The sequence below is a fragment of the Pseudorasbora parva genome, chromosome 15 (assembly GCF_024679245.1).
Source record: "Pseudorasbora parva isolate DD20220531a chromosome 15, ASM2467924v1, whole genome shotgun sequence".
In the NCBI taxonomy this organism is placed as follows: Eukaryota; Metazoa; Chordata; class Actinopteri; order Cypriniformes; family Gobionidae; genus Pseudorasbora; species Pseudorasbora parva.
Window position 1 is genome coordinate 38345373 of NC_090186.1, and position 17134 is coordinate 38362506.

General features: G+C 36.4%; 2 protein-coding genes across 3 annotated transcripts in view; both read left to right on the forward strand.

Annotated features, from left to right (window-relative positions):
- The window catches only part of tdrd15 (tudor domain containing 15), a 13508-nt gene extending 6451 nt beyond the window's left edge, over nt 1-7057 (forward strand). The window contains exons 3-5 of one of the 2 annotated variants that reach the window (XM_067417977.1): nt 106-5768; nt 6456-6473; nt 6560-7057. In XM_067417977.1, coding sequence (XP_067274078.1) covers nt 106-5768; nt 6456-6469 — 5677 coding nt within the window. In that variant the 3' untranslated portion in view covers nt 6470-6473; nt 6560-7057. The remainder of the gene's footprint in view (nt 1-105; nt 5769-6455; nt 6474-6559) is intronic. The other variant, XM_067417979.1, reaches the window with a different exon arrangement.
- Nucleotides 7058-8298: 1241 nt separating this feature from the next.
- Nucleotides 8299-17134, forward strand: part of igf2r (insulin-like growth factor 2 receptor) — a 41259-nt gene continuing 32423 nt past the window's right edge. Inside the window, exons 1-6 of the mRNA XM_067417984.1 lie at nt 8299-8526; nt 8888-9027; nt 14695-14813; nt 15719-15817; nt 16094-16226; nt 16461-16572. Of these exons, the coding sequence (XP_067274085.1) occupies nt 8411-8526; nt 8888-9027; nt 14695-14813; nt 15719-15817; nt 16094-16226; nt 16461-16572 (719 nt within the window). The 5' untranslated portion in view covers nt 8299-8410. The remainder of the gene's footprint in view (nt 8527-8887; nt 9028-14694; nt 14814-15718; nt 15818-16093; nt 16227-16460; nt 16573-17134) is intronic.

Sequence of the window (17134 nt, forward strand, 5' to 3'; positions counted from 1 at the left end):
CGGAGTACAGCTTTAAATTACATAAATGCATATTTACTGACTGCTGACGGTAGATGAGTTTCATAATCATTATTTGTAACCATTTTTATTTATTTGTATTTTTAGGGCAAAAGAGGAATCAAAGCTCCCTGCTCCATGTGTTTTGTGGCCTGTGGAGCTGAAGCTGAGTCACATTGACTGCAGTCCTGAAGAGACACTGATACACTTTCAGGGCCAATATATGACCATCTGTGAACTGGACTACAACATTCTTCAAGTTGAAATTCAAAATGCTGTGAAATCGAAAGTTTCTGCTCAAGTTGGAGACGTTTGCTTGGTAGAAGATGCCGTGTCTGGTCGCTGGTACAGAGGAAGAGTCCAAAACATACAGAACAATTTATTCCACATGTTTTTGATAGACCATGGTGATGTGTTGATTGTTGGGCCCAGCCATTTGTCCTCTATATGTGACAACCTCCTAATGCTCCCACCAAAGATTGTCTGCGGTTTCTTTGCCAATATACTGCCAGTCCAGAACCGATGGGAGAGGCTGACAGAGAATTATTTCTCTTCCTTGATAGGCAGCCAGATCAAAGGATACATTCACGCCCGTCTGCCGTACCATGTCCTCATTCTTGAAGTTCCGGACATTAACAGTGACTTGTTAAAAATGAGGCTTGGGAGATATGTGGACACTAGTACGTTTCTGCTACTGGTTGAGATTCTTATTGGGGAACCAATTCTACAAAACAATGAATCCGTCCCAGATCTTTTGATTGAAAAGAAAATTGGGCAGGAATGTTGTCTCAAATCCTCAGGCCTGCTGGGCTTTGAAGAAATTCTGTCACTTAATGGTCCAAAGCTGAAAGTTGGTCAAAAAGTAAGAGTTGTTGTAGCCGCAGCCGTGAATCCTGGATTGTTTTACTGTCGACTGTCATCAACGGGGAAGGAACTGCAAGAAATGTCGGACAAATTAGCACTTGCATGTCAATCAGGCAGTGGTTACCCAAGCAATAAACCACTTGAAAATCTTGGCTTGCTCTGTGCCATCAAGGGGAAAGATGGAAAATGGCACAGAGGTTTTGTTCAATGTCTCCCCCTTAACTCACAGGTCCAAGTTGTGTTTGTCGACAGTGGCTATTCTGAATCAGTGAAAGTTGAAAACATCCATCAGCTACCCTCAGAATTCATCTCAACACCGATCATGGCATTCCCATGTTCACTCTCATGCTTGGTAGAGCCAGATGAGACCATTGAAAACCAACAACTAGGGGCTCTGAAGACCGGATTGCTAGGGAAAGCTTTGGAAGTTGCAATCGATGACTTTTGCAAAGATCAAAACTTCTACTTGGTCACATTGATCACTGCTGAGAAACACTCAGAGGAGCAAGCCGAAGTTAAACTCCTTGGAAGTCAAGGTTTTGACTGCAAGTCCAACTTTCCTCAGAATATCCTTTCAAAGATGTATGCTACAGAGCCGAAAGCGACCCAGACTTGTGATTCAGTTTCTGGTCAAGTAATGCCTGATGGTTCTTTATTTGAGGGCTATGTGGTGCATGTCCAGAGTCCAAAAGATTTCTGGATGAGGACCAAAGAACAAAATCCAAATTTTGAAAACATGACAAAAGATATGGCCGATTACTTCAGCAAACTACAGTTGAAAGAGGAGGTTTTTGAAGACCCAATGCCTGGTGCACTTTGCTGTGCAATGTACGAAAAAGACATGCATTACTACAGGGCCATTGTAGTAGATACTTTGGAAAATGGAGCTGAGGTGTTTTTCATTGACTTCGGAAACACTGAAAAAGTGCCAAGCATTTTAATTAAGAAGCTCCCCCCTAAGTTTGCCATTCTACCAGAATTTGCACTGAAGTGTGCTTTAGCACACGTGGCTCCGTTTGAGGACATCTGGACAACCACAGCCTCCAACTTCTTCAGGCAAGTCACATCAGACAAAACCTTGGTGGTTCATGTCATCCACAGAAAAAATGCTAAATATGTTGTTGATCTTTTTGAGAGAGGTGCTGAAAATTGCAGTAGCATTGCAACCATCATGACAACAGCAAAGATGGCCCTGGATTGGAGATACAACCCGGCACTCGCATCTGTAAAAGTGGAGAAGCCATGTAAAGACAAAGGAAATGGTCTGAGCAAGAAAAAAAATAGAAAGGACCCTCGAGTGGTGACCTTTTGCAAAGTCACCTCTTATAAGTCCAATCCAAAACAGTTGAACCCAGAGTGTGAACAGAATGAACTTGAAAGACGTAGTCCTAATGAGACACCAAAACTGAAGGTTGTTTCTGCTGAAACATTCAAACCGACACCTTTCAAGCCCGGATCTGAAGTAAGTGTCCGTTGCTCACATATAAATTCTCCATCTGATTTTTGGTGCATAAACGAGAGCACAAAAGTTGAGCGAGACAAATTGATGGAAGACATGCAGGTATTTTACCAAACGCACACAGTTGCGTTTGAAATGACAGGTGGATGTTGTGCTGTAAAGTGTCCACAGGATAACCGATGGCATAGAGCATGCATATTAGGAAAAAATAATGAGCAACTTTCCTTGATCCTGGTTGACTTTGGTATATTTATCCAGGAAAGAATGCAGAACATCCAACCTCTTGCACCACAGTTCTTGGAACTTCATGAACAAGCATTTAGATGTAGTTTGAACTTGATTGAACCTGTTGGAGAAAGTTCTTGGAGTTCAGATGCTTGCAGGTTGTTCAGGGATTTTGTCTCCGATGGTTCGCCTAGTATATGCAGAGTTCATTCCCAGCTTTATGAGGAAGGAAAGGGTCTCCTTAATGTGGTCACCATTCATACAGCTCTTCAACAGGCTACCACATATCTTGTAGAGAAAGGTGTTGCGGTGGAAATGCAAACTCCAAAGCAGCTAATTTCATCATTGTACCCTTGCTCCTTCATTTACTCATCTTTCAACATGAGTTCTGGAAGCGAAGAACTGGTGCATGTTACTAATGTTTGCAGTCCTTGGGAAATCTATTTTCAGCTCGACAGGAATTCAGAGATCCTTGATACACTGATGGAGAGAGTTGCTGAAGAAAGTCAGCTCTTGACTTCAACCTTAGACGACAGCAGCGGTAATGTTTGCCTGGCCAAATATTTCTCTGATGGCAATTGGTACAGGGCTCTGACACACCCTGTCCAATCCCGTCAGCATGTGAGTGTGTTCTTTGTTGATTATGGTGATAAGCAAATTTCTGAGAAAACAAATGTGATGCCAATTCCCAAAACGGCGGTTGATTTATTGATGACACCAATGCAGGCTCTGAGATGCAGCCTTTTGAATGTTCCAGAGGGGGAACATTTGCCAGATGTCAACACGTGGCTTGAAACTGATATCCTCAACAAATCCTTCCAGGCCAAGTTTATGTCAAGGGACAACAATGGACATTTTGTTTGTGATCTGTATGATGGAAATGTGCACATCAATGAAAAAGTCAGAGAGCTCATGGCAACTTGCAGTGTGGCAGAACGTAATCTGGCTGTCAGCAAACCTGCTTTAGATTCCCAGAAAGAAGTGGATGACCGTGTTTTAAACCGTAAAGTGAACTCCAAAGAGAGGGGACGTGATAAAAACAAACAGGGTGGTAACCAAACTTCAAAACCCATAAAATCTCCTGAAACTCAACATAAAGCATTAATAAAAGAGGAACGACTGGACACTACCTGTTCTCTTAAAGTACTGCCATCACATCAGAGCTTGCCAAAACTTTGTGATCTTCCTGCTGTCAAAATTAAACCAGGTTCTTCAGGCGTGGGCTTCATTTCTCATAGCAATTCTGTTAGTAGTTTCTTTATCCAGATGGAAGATGATGAACCAAAGATCCTTCAAATGGCTGAAGAACTAAACAGCACTGTCTTTAAGGATAACATGAAAAATGTGGCAACTAAAGTGAAAGTAGGAGACCTTGTTGTCGCTGAGTATGAAGACGACTTGGCTTTGTACAGAGCTGTTGTCACCAACGTTTCAAACTGTGGCCACGTAGCAGTTGAGTTTATTGATTATGGCAATCCTGCAACTATCGACAAAAAGAATGTTCACATGCTAACCAATACTTTTTTGTCTCAGCCCAGATTGAGCACTCCATGCACACTTGCAGAACCTTACTCTTTTGAGAACAATGACTCTTTTATCAAGGAAGCAGTTGGTAAACCTTTAATGGTAGAATTCATTCAAAAGCTTGAAAATTCATGGAAAGTGAGCATCAAGATTGAGGATGGCCACACGCATGGAAACTCAAAGTTTGATGATGTTCAGAGCAAAGATGAAGTCTTGACTAGTCAAGACAAATTGCCAGAAGTGTCCCAGAGTGAAACCCAAACCGGTTCTCACGTCCACAAGAATAAATCAGTTAAAACCTTCCAGCAAAAGACTGAGTCATACACACAACAATACAAATGTGAACTCAAAAAGAATCATGCAGAAGTTAGAACCTTCCAGCAAAAGACAAAGTCAAACACGCAACGCAAAAATGAACTCGGAAGCAAGATGGTTACTACAAAGACAATAAAGAAATCAGCTGCTTACTACCCGACATATGTCTTTTGGAATAGAAAGTACAACAAGAAGCAAAAACACTTGATGCCTAAGGCCGTTGTTGTCAAGCAACCATGTGACACAAGCATTTCAGTGACTAAAACTTCAAGAAAGTTGCAGGAAAATGTTTCTACATGTAATGCAAATGATCATGAGACCTCCAAGTCACCTGCTAATGTTGCGCTGCAAGATGTTTCAACATGTACTGCAAATGCTCACGAAAATTCCGAGTCACCTGTTAGCCTTGTTCTGCAAGATGTGGAACATATTGACGCAGTGGAAAGTCCTGATGAGTTGCTTGTTGTTGATGACCATCCTCCCTTCCTGGACACTTCTTCAAAGATCAGTTTGGGTCGACCACAGACCCTTTTCCAGGCTCCTGTCCAAATGAACTTTGAATATAAAGGATTTGCAGCAGCAGTCACAACCCCATCTGAATTTTATGTCATTCTCGAGGACCTGCTTTTGATTGTAGATACCGTCTCTGCCATTCTTGGGAACCTTCCCGAAGAGTTGGTGCCTCTACCAGAAGTTGATTTTGTTCCTGGTGCGAGCTGTTTGTTGAAATCGGCGGAGAAGAAAAAATGGTGCAGGGCCGAGATCGTGCAGTGTGATTCCACTTCTGTGCTCATAAACTTGGTTGACTATGGGCAGTATTCAGTTTTGTCCCAACGGGATGTCTGCCAGCTAAAAAAACTCCCAGAGGAGCTCAGTACATTACCTAAAGTCACCTATCATTGTTTACTGAGGGGAGTGAAACCCAAAGGCCAGGACTGGTCTGATGATGCCATAGTTTTCTTCCAGAACTGTATGGTTCGCGGTAACCTACAAATCCGTTTCAGACAGCACGTTTCTGAGACACAATGGGAGGTTGACATTATTACAGAAAAGGGAAATCTAGCCAAAGAGTTGGTAGATGCTGATCATGCCATGTATATCGATCAAATGCTTGGAATCAGATTTCAGCAAAAGCAAGTACCCAATAGAGAGTCTAAACAACAAGACATCTCCAGCACTGTGAATGTTTTATCCATGATCACTGAGTACACGCGCAAGGCCAAAAGTTCTCAGCAGGGCTTCTCAAATGAGTCCATGTTTGAACAAAAGTCGTCTCAAGATTCTGTTGTGGAGAAAGACGCTTCATACCCTTTGAACAGCAGTGGTGATCACCTGGGACCTGTGGAGAGGACAATGCTTAGTCCACCTTCAGGTATCAAACAATGTGAGTGAGAATAATTTAAAAAAAAACTACTTTAATTTATTGCATTAGTCTTTTCAGTTTTTATGGTCTACATTACATGACCAGTCAAATATTTGGACACACACTTATTCTCTTAATATGCATTAAACTGTTCAAAAGTGACAGTGAATTTCTGGAGGATCATGTGACACTGAACATTGGAGTAATGATTGAAAATTCAGCTTTGACATCACAGGAATAAGTTACATTTGAAAATGTATTCATAGATTGTAATTTGTAATAATATTTAGCTACCTAAGACACTTCACAAAGTTTGGCTTGTATGATTTAGACCAATCCTCACCAAGGTTATTTTGTGCTACAGTTACTGAATCACAGTGCAGGGATGTTGACTATGCGGTTGACATGGTCAACTAAATTGACTGCTGACTACAGAAAAACTATTAGGGTTGTAGTTCTGCAGTGTATGGTCATAAACTGGCCTATTGAGCTGAATACCTGTAAAGTTTGGGGATAGTGTCACCTACTGGCCATTGTTGGTATAAAAATCAAATCTTTTTAGATCCTGGCCTGTGTGGTCATATGGATTCAAAATATTCAGGAAACAATTACAGGAAATTCACTGTCCAAACATTTAACTGGTAATGTTTTATAAAGACTTATAAATTACCTATGACTTAAGTTTTTTTTCTTCCTTCAATTTCTTAGGTGCACTGATGTGAGAAGGTAAGTTATTTAAAAAAAAAAAAAGAATGAATTCTCTGGATGTTTAATATGTAGATAAATTCAATTTTCCCATTGGTTTATTTCAGACCCCAGAAGCTGGCAGCTCACGCTCTGCATTGCATTAAAAGAATAATCCAGCTTTGGAATGCCTGGATTTTGTTTCTTTTTTTTTGTCGTTTTTTGACTTCCTAGTTATGTTCCATAATTGTGTTTTGTAGAAATAGAGCATTTTGCTTTGAGGTTGTAGTGTTCAAACATTAGTCATAGTAAGATCTTAAAATAACATTTTAACCATGCAACTAAATATTGCATCATTTTTTATTTAAAGAACCTAGTTTTTTTGGCAGGTCTTTTGTATGTATAAATAGACGTGACTGATGAAATATACCATCAGTTTATTGACTGCTATGATGGCTTTACAATGTAAACAGCTTTTCTTTTCTTTTTTTTTCCTTTTTTTATTAAAAGGATTGACATTTGACCTCAGTTTCATTTTGCTGATTAGTTTGTTTTTTTTTTTGTTTTTTTTTTGAGAAGATGTAATATTTCCAGTTCTGTTTTAACACACAAATAAAAAGATAATGTTGAGGTGTGAAATAGCTGTGTGGATAAAGATTGTTGTCAGAAGTGGGATTCGAACCTACACCATCCTGATTTAACTGTCATTACAGACTGTTAGTTCATTCATATGATGATTTTAACTACATTTACGTATCGTCGACTTCAGTAAGGTTTTGTTCTCAGTGAAATATAGTGTAGCTTAACAAGGCAATATCATTTTTTTTTGTGAAATTGGCTTATCGCCAAGTATTGGACGGTGTCATGTAGTTAAAAAAAAATCGAGGCGGCGCATCGCGGCTAAAACAGCCAAATCATCCATTGAGCAGCACTGTAGTCATGATGTTTGTCTTATTTGAGACATTTTTATGCTTTGTTTATACACAAAAACATATTTTCTTATATATAAATATATATACATGTATGTGCATTTTAATTACACACACATAATTACATTATTAGATTATTACATAAACACAAACTTTTATTTGGGATGATTATTTATATCATTAATCACTATTTAGTCATTTCTGCAAAAGGATTCCCGACCAAGAACTGAGTGCATAACTGAACATAATTATTTGAAGGTTGACTTTTTTTGTATTAAAAACACTTTTCTTTTATTGGTCGGATGAAATATGCAAAAAATGTTTAGATATTTTGGGTATTCATGAGCTGTATGCCAAAATCATCAGTACTAAAACAATAAAAGACCTGAAATATTTCAGTTGGTGTGCAATGAATCTAAAATATATGAAAGATTCATTTTTATCATTACATTATGAAAAACAATGAACTTTATCACAATATGCTAATTATTTGAGAAGGACCTGTATGTATGTGCATATATATATATATATACAAAAACATTTTCATATATATATATATATATATATATATATATATATATATATATATATATATATAAAAGCATAATTATACACAGTACACACACGTATATTATGTAAACACAAACTTTTATTTTGGATGCGATTAATCACGATAAATTTTTCCCCAGCACTAAATTATTTATTTGGTAGGCCGGCATGGAGCCGGACATTATTACAGAAAAAGCGATTACTGATTGTGATATTACTGGACAGGGTTTTATTTTTCAATAATTGACCCTCTAATTATAAATAATTTCTTACATAACTAAAAAAAAAAAAAAAAAGCAGTAAAGGGAATTTTGTTAACGTCTGCCCCGCTAAGCCACGCCCATTTTGGACTTTCTTTTCCAGCGAACCACGTGACCTGTACCACATGTCATGCCGTCATGTGACTGTGAGTGGTTCCTGTACACGGGTAATGATCAGTAACCAGAAAGGACTGCTGTATCATGTCGGACTGCGCGCACTAATTTATGTTCTTGCGAAAATATGGCTCGTATTCTTTTTAGCGGAATCGTTGCTACTGTTTCTAGTTTCATACTGCTTCAGTGTGTCTCACCAGCAGTGGGGTCGGATGACAGACCATGGTACCAGGATCTGTGCAGGTGAGGTCCTAAATAAATAAACACACACTCTTGATGCTGATCATTGCTAGCAAACCCCGATGTACAACTTATAAACACTTGTTAAGAAAGAACTTCATGCGTTTAAATATAATGTCGTTTTTCTGATCACTGCTTTTATATACAATAAGGGGGATGATAGTTTTGGCCCTTCTTTAGCCTGGGTGCATCAAGGCACCTAATTTAAACCATAACAGACACTTTGTCACACCTGAGACAAAGAAATGCATTAATTTAGCCATTCAGCCTATTTTATGATCGGATGATGTCATGCAACTGAAATAAATTTTGATCTTGCACATGGATTGAAATGTAAGTTGTGTGTGTGTGTGTGTGTGTGTAGTTACAAATGGGAGGCCATTGACCAGGACAGCAATGTGAGCTACGCTTTGAAGATCTGTGATTCCTCTCCAGACACTGAATGTGGTAGTGCAAGTGCGGTCTGTGTCCACAACCTTACGAGCGGCCAGCACCAGTCAGTGGGTAAGAGCAATGCATCAATGTGCCAAGACTACACAATGCACAGCCAAACTGCATCAAGAATGTTCATAAAATACTGCATTAGAACACTTTATTGTATCCGTGCTTTACGCTTTTTAAATAGTATAGCTTATGTTGAAGAATGTTTATCAGGTCCAAGTGTTTTTTTTTCTATTGATATGGGTCAATAACATGGCGTACATATTTTATAACGTAAAGGGTACCCAGGGCCCAAGGCAAGGGGGCCCCTTAGATTTCAGTTTTCTATACATACATATACATTAATCAGAGTGTGCCTTATTTTGTTTACGTTTTAAGTGTTTTTTATGATAAAAATGCAATACCCCACCCATTGGTATCACTATGGTATTTGGTACAGGGGCCTAGCAAGATGATTTGTACCCAGGGCCCAAAATTTGGTGCTACGCCGCTGTTATGAATTGATAAGGTAATAACAGTAAACATGATAATCTATCATCCAGAGGTTTAGGTTTAGATCTCTCTGAAATACTGGGAAAAACTGCTTATTTTAAATATGGGTAGGCTGGCACACTTTCCATGTCAGGTGGTACAACTACAATATATCCATACAACTATTTGTTGTACTGCCTGACATAAAAAGTAAAAAAAATAATTTAAACACTTGGAAATGTTATTTAACAACTGGAACTTGTTTAAACCCATTGTTCATGACTCGAAAATGGCATTACATCAGTACTTTGACAATGACCGGAATATTCTGTTTACTGGGTCTGGCATGAGATCATGATTGCCAGTTTTACTGTATCCTGATATGAAAATTGAATGATTTTTTTGATTTAGTAGTAATTAAGATAGACACGACACCATCTGTGAGAGTCACACTGATTCAAAATTCTCCAACTTCATATGTTTTTCAATTGTATTGGTATTTTCTCTATGCAATATATATATTTAATTATACACCATCATTCAAAAGAGTGGGTGGTATTTTTGTGTGTGAATATTTTTAGAAACGAGTGTCTTTTACTCATCAAGTCTGCATTTAAAAATACCAAAGATATCGTGAAACATTAATATTGTTAAATATATTTTATGATTTAAAACAAACATTTGAATATATGTAAATATAATTTATTCCTGTGCTCAAAGCTGAATTTATGACATAATTACTCCAGTGCTCAGTGTCACATGATCCTTTTAGAAAATCATTCTAATATGATGGTTTGCTGCTCAAGAAACATTTTTTATTATCAATGTTGAAAACAGTTGTACTGCTTAATATTGTTATGGAAACTGATATGTTGTTTTTTTGTTTCTTTGAAGAATAGAGAGTACGGCTAAAAGAACAGCATTTCAAATCTTTACAGAATTGTATTTTACTGTCTCTTTTGATCAGTTTAATATTGAAGCCCGTTTCTGCCACAAAATAAAAAAAACAAAAAGAGTAATTGCGACTTCTATCTTAGAATTAGAATGATTTTTTTTCTCACAATTGCGAGTTGTAAAGTCACAATTCAGACTTTTTCTGTCACAGTTGTGAGTTAGTCAGAATTCTGAGATATAAAGCAATTACTCTTTTTATTTTTGTATTAAGTGGTGGAAACGGGCTTCCATAGTTTAATGCATCATTGATGAAGAAAAGTATTAACTACTTAACAATTAGTTGAATGCAAACTTTTGAATGCTGGTGTATATATTAAAAAAAGAAAAGAAAGTTTTCTAACATGTGACCTAAACATGTTTTTGCTCAAGAGTCCCCCTTTTAATCATGTTGGTCATGTTATTGATGCCATTTCCCATTGATTCAAGTCACCTCAAACACTGTTGGACAAAGAAAGAAATTATAGATTTTTTTGCTTAGTCTAGATATTCATGTTAAACATTAAAACTTTTTAATGGGAGTGCACTAACTAGTTCTTATTTTTTGTCTTTGCATTAGATAACAGCCTTATAAACCAGGGCTGATATAGTGCATGTCATATAACTTACTCTTGTAAGCAAGAGCTGCATGACAGAGCACAGACAGAGAACTCTTGTCTGTTTGGCCTTATCTGGCTAGTCAGCTGACCTCTATATGACAACAACCTATCAAATGTTTGCCCTGACCAATAGTGATCTGAGTGTTAGCCCCATATTTAAATGAAGGAATCCATTTAATTTGTTTTCAGAACAAACACCGTAGATATTGTATCACAAACCATGTGACCATATGACAAAATAAGAGATATTGATCATGCTGATAGAATCTTTGCCAGATATTTATTCATTTTATTCACTTTCAGTCATGTTAGATACAGTGCATAAGTCATTTTTGTACCTCAGTGAGAAAAGCATAGAAAGACCGTCGTGTGCTATTTATATGATATTTCTTGTTGTGCTGACTGGTGATAGTAGTTACTGGAACTCAATGTCACACTTTAGTGGTTGCTTTGCATTTGTTATTGGGCTTTCACACAATATTGCCAATGCATCTGTTAGCGTTTGCATTAATTTAAGTGTATATGCTTCTCAGTGACACCTCTTGCTATTCTTTATCTCGAGTTCCTGCAGTCGTATATTTATGTTTCACAGTAAGTAGGTCAAAGTTATCTCGTAGCAGGTGCACTAGGAGAATGCCTGTTTTGTAAGTAAGTGACAGTATTTAAATGGCAGTAATTAATAATGTCAGGCTCCGCTACGCATTGTAAATCATGAAGTGCTACTCCTATCACATGAGCTATTTTTGTGACATCTTAAAGGGATAGTTCATCCATAATTGAAAATCCTTTATTACTAATAATTAATTACTCACCTTAATGTCATTCCAAACCTGTAAGACATTCACTCATCTTCAGAACACGAATGAAGATATTTTAATGAAATTAGTGATTTCTGTTCCTCCATTGACAGCTACAAAAAGAGATTGTAAATCAAATCCATATCAATTGAGCTGTTTAGTCCAAATTTTCTGAAGAGACTCTATCACTTTATATAATGAACACATTTAATTTGGCTTTTATTCACATTTAACATTGATCAGCAAACAGAAACAGAAGTGAACCTGCTTGACACGCAAGAACAAACCTCTTGCAGAAGCTCAAAGTGCTGCGTAAAAATGATGAGTAAATGATGACAATTTATTTTTGGGTAAACTAACCTTTTAAAGGTCTGAAGATTGAGTCTTTTTATGTACCGCAGAGTTCCAAATATAGTCATCCTTGTGTGAGGGACACCCATCCTAAAATTGAAAAAGGTCGTCATGACATGAGAAATAATTTGCTTTGCTTTCTTGACATCTAAAAGATCTTTGTTTCATACCCTAAACCGTCCTCCTCATTTAGGGCTGCATGATTTGGTGAAAAATCTGATAGCAGTTATTCTGGGTGAAATTGTGATTTAAAATGTGAAAAAGCCTAAGACTAAAAGGCCAGTAGAAAGGTCTAAGGATTTATTATACAACATTATATTATTATTATTATTATAAAATCTGGGCTTTTATCAATATATCAATTTCTCTTTTTTTTGTCAGGAGGTATGCAAAATCAAGAACAAATCTACTTCTTTAATATGAAATATGAGCCTCCTGGACACTGGAGAAAAACAATTGTCATGTGAATTTGTTTAGAGAGAATTATTAATTTTCCTATTTTTACCCAAGATACACTCATGTATCATTCATACTGAAACCAGTGGGCACCCTCATGCAGAAACGCCACATATGCCTCCGAAAGAAGGAGATCCCTAATGTGAAGCTTGCGCTGTAGATAGAAACGCATCAAGCCTTCTCTAGTATTTTCATAATAATAAATTATATTATAATGCAATGCTAATCATTTGTCTTTTGTTGGACAGCAGGTTCATGAACCTGCCTTACTAGTTTGTGAAGATGTTTGACATGTGTTGCACTGGTCATGTATTTATTTAATTAAAATCACAGCCTTTACTTTCATAATCGCACAATAGCCAAATTTCTATTAAATTTCATTTAATCAAGCTCCAGAAACAGCTAGTTTTAATATTGCAGGAACTGTGACATCAAATGTGCAAGTATATTAGAATTTCCCTACCTCCAGTGAAATACATCATCACTTCATAGGCCCCGCCCACTTGCATTCAGTTGCTTAACGGCTGACATTTGCCTCTGCTGGTTGTGAGCATTGTCACGTCGAAAGCAAACAGAACACATTATAATCACTGACGCTGTCTACACTGGATACAGTTTACAGATGGATTATATATTTTATTGGTTTAATGCTGGATTATTTATGTAGTTTAATATCATTTTTATTTATTGCTTTTATTATTATTATTATTATTATTATTATTATCTATATATAAATAATATATAACAACCATACATTCATATATATTTGTATGGTTGTACTCTACATTTTTCCATGCAACCCCTAGAATTCCCTTGCAGCTTCATGAGGGTCTCCATGTGTAAATACCCAATTCATAGAGTGAATTTTTTTTATTATAATTATGTGGAAAATATTTTATTTAATAAAAAAAAAAAATGTTTACTCCATGTAGTAGTAGTACTGATTTTATTTATTTATGTATATTTAATTTTGTATGCAGTTTTACACAAAATGTCGCCATTCGTAGAATTCCTCTGCGACCACTGCTTGACAAAATAAAAGCTTTATGATGATGTATCATGATCAGAGCCGTTGTATGAAAAACATAACAGGCTACTATTTTTTATGTACAATACTTATTAATGTAGTGTATACTGTGTGCAATATGCATTTTTTAATGCCTGGATCTGGAATATTTTATTATACAATTGCAATGTGAAATGTATAAGCAGAGCACACTGCATGAGCATCATAATAATGCAATGCGTTCGACGTGACCTTGCATTTCTAGCGACAATTTAGATTCTTCTTCTTGATGAATTACTTAAAACAAGTGTAATAGGTTACAACAATTTTACACTCATTTGGATTATTCTTGTGAAATATTTTAACATCAACAATTTTAATTTTAATGAAATAACTGAAGTGGCAAATGTTGAATTAAATATAAAATGACATAATGAGGTTATGTAATGACAGTGTAGTGCACTATTGTGTTTTTAAACATTTATGATTGTATGATGGCCACTATTTTAAAACGCATAGTATGTAGTAAATACTGTGCAGTAGGCAGTACTCTAGTGTTTGTTTGCTTTCTCCACACATGGCATGATAAATGTTCAAGAGTGGCCTAAAATGTCAGCCATAGAGTAGTGTGTCCATCTTAACATGTTTGTGGAGCCGTCTGTTATGCTGTTGCATTTATAAGGTTATCTTCTCATGCTTTTTGTTCCCATGGGTTGTGAACTGCTAGACGTTTGGCCAACCTCTCCAGATCACATGCTGTAATATTTTTATGTTGTTGTGTGGCATCTGGCATAGTCATTTTCTAATTTGTTTGTGCTGATAAACTTTAGTTGTCTTGGGTTTGAACACAGCAATTTTGTGTAACTCTTCTTTCTGTGCTTGACACTGTGCATTAACAAATCACTTTAATTGTATTATTTTAGACTTTATTCTATAGTCTAATTGCATATAGAGCGTGTTCATTTAAAGCGATAACTTTCACTTTTATGTTAAATGTTACCAGCTTGCTGAGAAACAATTTCAGTATCACAAAAGCTTTAGTGTCTTATTGCTATGCAGACACACTTCTGCTGTCAAACATGTTTTTTTTTATCTATAGGTGAGCTCTCCTTGCGGAAGGTCTCGCCTGCTGTGCTTGATTTCAACAGCTCGAGAAAATGCAACGACAAGAGCAGCAACTTTCAGAGCAGCATCACCTTTCAATGCGGCAAAACAATGGTGAGCCTTTCTGCGCAGCATGCGCCGTTAGTCAGAGGAGCCTGTGAACAGACTGTGACATTTGCAAAGCTGTTTGCTTCCTTCCACCTTCTTGCGCAGGAAGAAATGACATAGATGGAAAACATGATATAATAAAGTGAAAGTGAAAGTAGGTGTGGCTGAGGTTACTCAGATTTGGTTTTGAAGTCTTTATTAGTTTGGCCCGTTATTACTGTGACTAAACTTTATTTATTTATTGCTTGTTTGTGGTAAAATATGCCCCTAAATATTTAATCTATAAAATCCATAAATATATTTTTTTTCTCTTTGAAAGAAAAAAATAAGCAGTTGAAATGCTAAATTAGATGGATAATAATTTTATATTTCTTTTTTTATATATAATTTAAAATTATTATAATAGATAGTAAATGTATTTGTTCGTAAAACAGTGTTATTTTAGTTTTATTATAGATTTATTACTATTTTGAGTTTAATTTTTATATCTTTAGTTTTCATGTTAATTCATGTAAATCATGTTATATTAAATATTGCTATTTAGGTTTAATTTATTTGTATTTCAGTTTTAGTTTTGATTTATTTCCAGAAACTTATTTTAGTTTATTGCCAAGGCACCATTACATTTTTTTGTCTGTTTTCCAATTAATAAACCATATATTTATTTCAACTAATCAACTATGTATAAATGTGTGTCTATGTATGTGTGTATATATTATATTATATTTTAATATTTATTTCAATTAACAGAAATGTTTTTAATAGTTTTAGTTAGCTAAAAATATTAGTATCCCTGATGCAAACATTTATTTTTTCATATTACTTGCTGAATTAAATTACATTGTCATTTTCAACAATCTTCACACTATGAATGACATCTGATTTTTTATTTTTATTTTTTTTCTTAAAAGGGCACACCTGAGTTTGTCACCCTCTCTGAGTGTGTGCATTACTTTGAATGGAGGACATATGTTGCCTGCAAACGTGATAAATTTACACCACATAAGGAGGTGAGTAAAGCTGATGAGACATTTGTGTGTGTGTGTGTGTGTGTGTGTGTGTGTGTGTGTGTGTGTGTGTGTGTGTGTGTGTGTGTGTGTGTGTGTGTGTGTGTGTGTGTGTGTGTGTGTGTGTGTGTGTGTGTGTGTGTGTGTGTGTGTGTGTGTGTGTGTGTGTGTGTGTGTGTGTGTGTGTGTGTGTGTATATATACTACAACAAACAGAGGAAATGGCAGTGATCGTAGTAAAGTTGTCTTTTTTTTTCCACCACTCGATGCATTTTTAAAGGTCCCCTGCTATGTCTTTGACTCGGATGGAAAGAAGCATGACCTCAACCCACTGATAAAGCTGTCAGACGGCTACCTGGTTGATGACCCAGATGATGAAAGCGATTTCTACATTAATATATGCAGAAGTCTAAGTAAGTTTCTATAAAAAAAATCGTATTATTAAATCTAACCGTAGCAGTGTTGAGACACAGTGTGGGGCGTGCTCTTCTCAAGAGTTTGGAACCCAGTCAACAAACATTTTGATTATATATCTGTTTTAAATCAAACATTCTGCAGAGCGTCTGAGCAGGTTCTTATTTAAACAACCAAATCATCTAAAAGTGCAATGCAGATAACAACTTGAATTATGTCTATCTGTCTGTCAGACCTTGCAGGAAGCATCTGCCCCAAGGGTTCTGCCGCCTGTCTGGTCTCTGGCAAAGATTCCTTCAACATGGGTCAGCCTGGTCGCCAGCTCGAGCTGCTCTCCAATGACAAGTATGGAATAATTTATTAGCTAATTTTATTATTAAGCTGATACTTTTACACTGCTGTTTAAAAAAGTTAGTTAACAAAAGTATATATATATATATATTAGGGCCGGGACTCGATTAAAAAAATTAATCTAATTAATTAGAGGCTTTGTAATTAATTAATCGAAATTAATCGCATTTTAATCGCATATAAATATTTGACCTGAGAACAATGAGAAGTAATTTTTCACATGTATTTTTAGTATACCATTGAATAATGACTGAATACATAAGCTTAATTAACAAAATATAGTTTATTTATTTCAGTCCAGCAGACCAGCGCAATGTTTGCCATTAAGTTTAGCAAAAGCATACTTGTGATATTTGAGGCTCGATGTGATGCGGTGATACGCAAATTCCTTGTTGTATAGCTTGCACACAACCCTGCTCTTGACGACGCTTCCATCCTTTCGTTCTTTCGTTTTTTAAAACAAAATTTCCCATCCACGGGGCCAAGCCATAGACAGTAAAAGAAGCCAAGCAAAGCGGTCTCATCAGCTTCTTCGTTCATGTTCGCTCATGCCCTG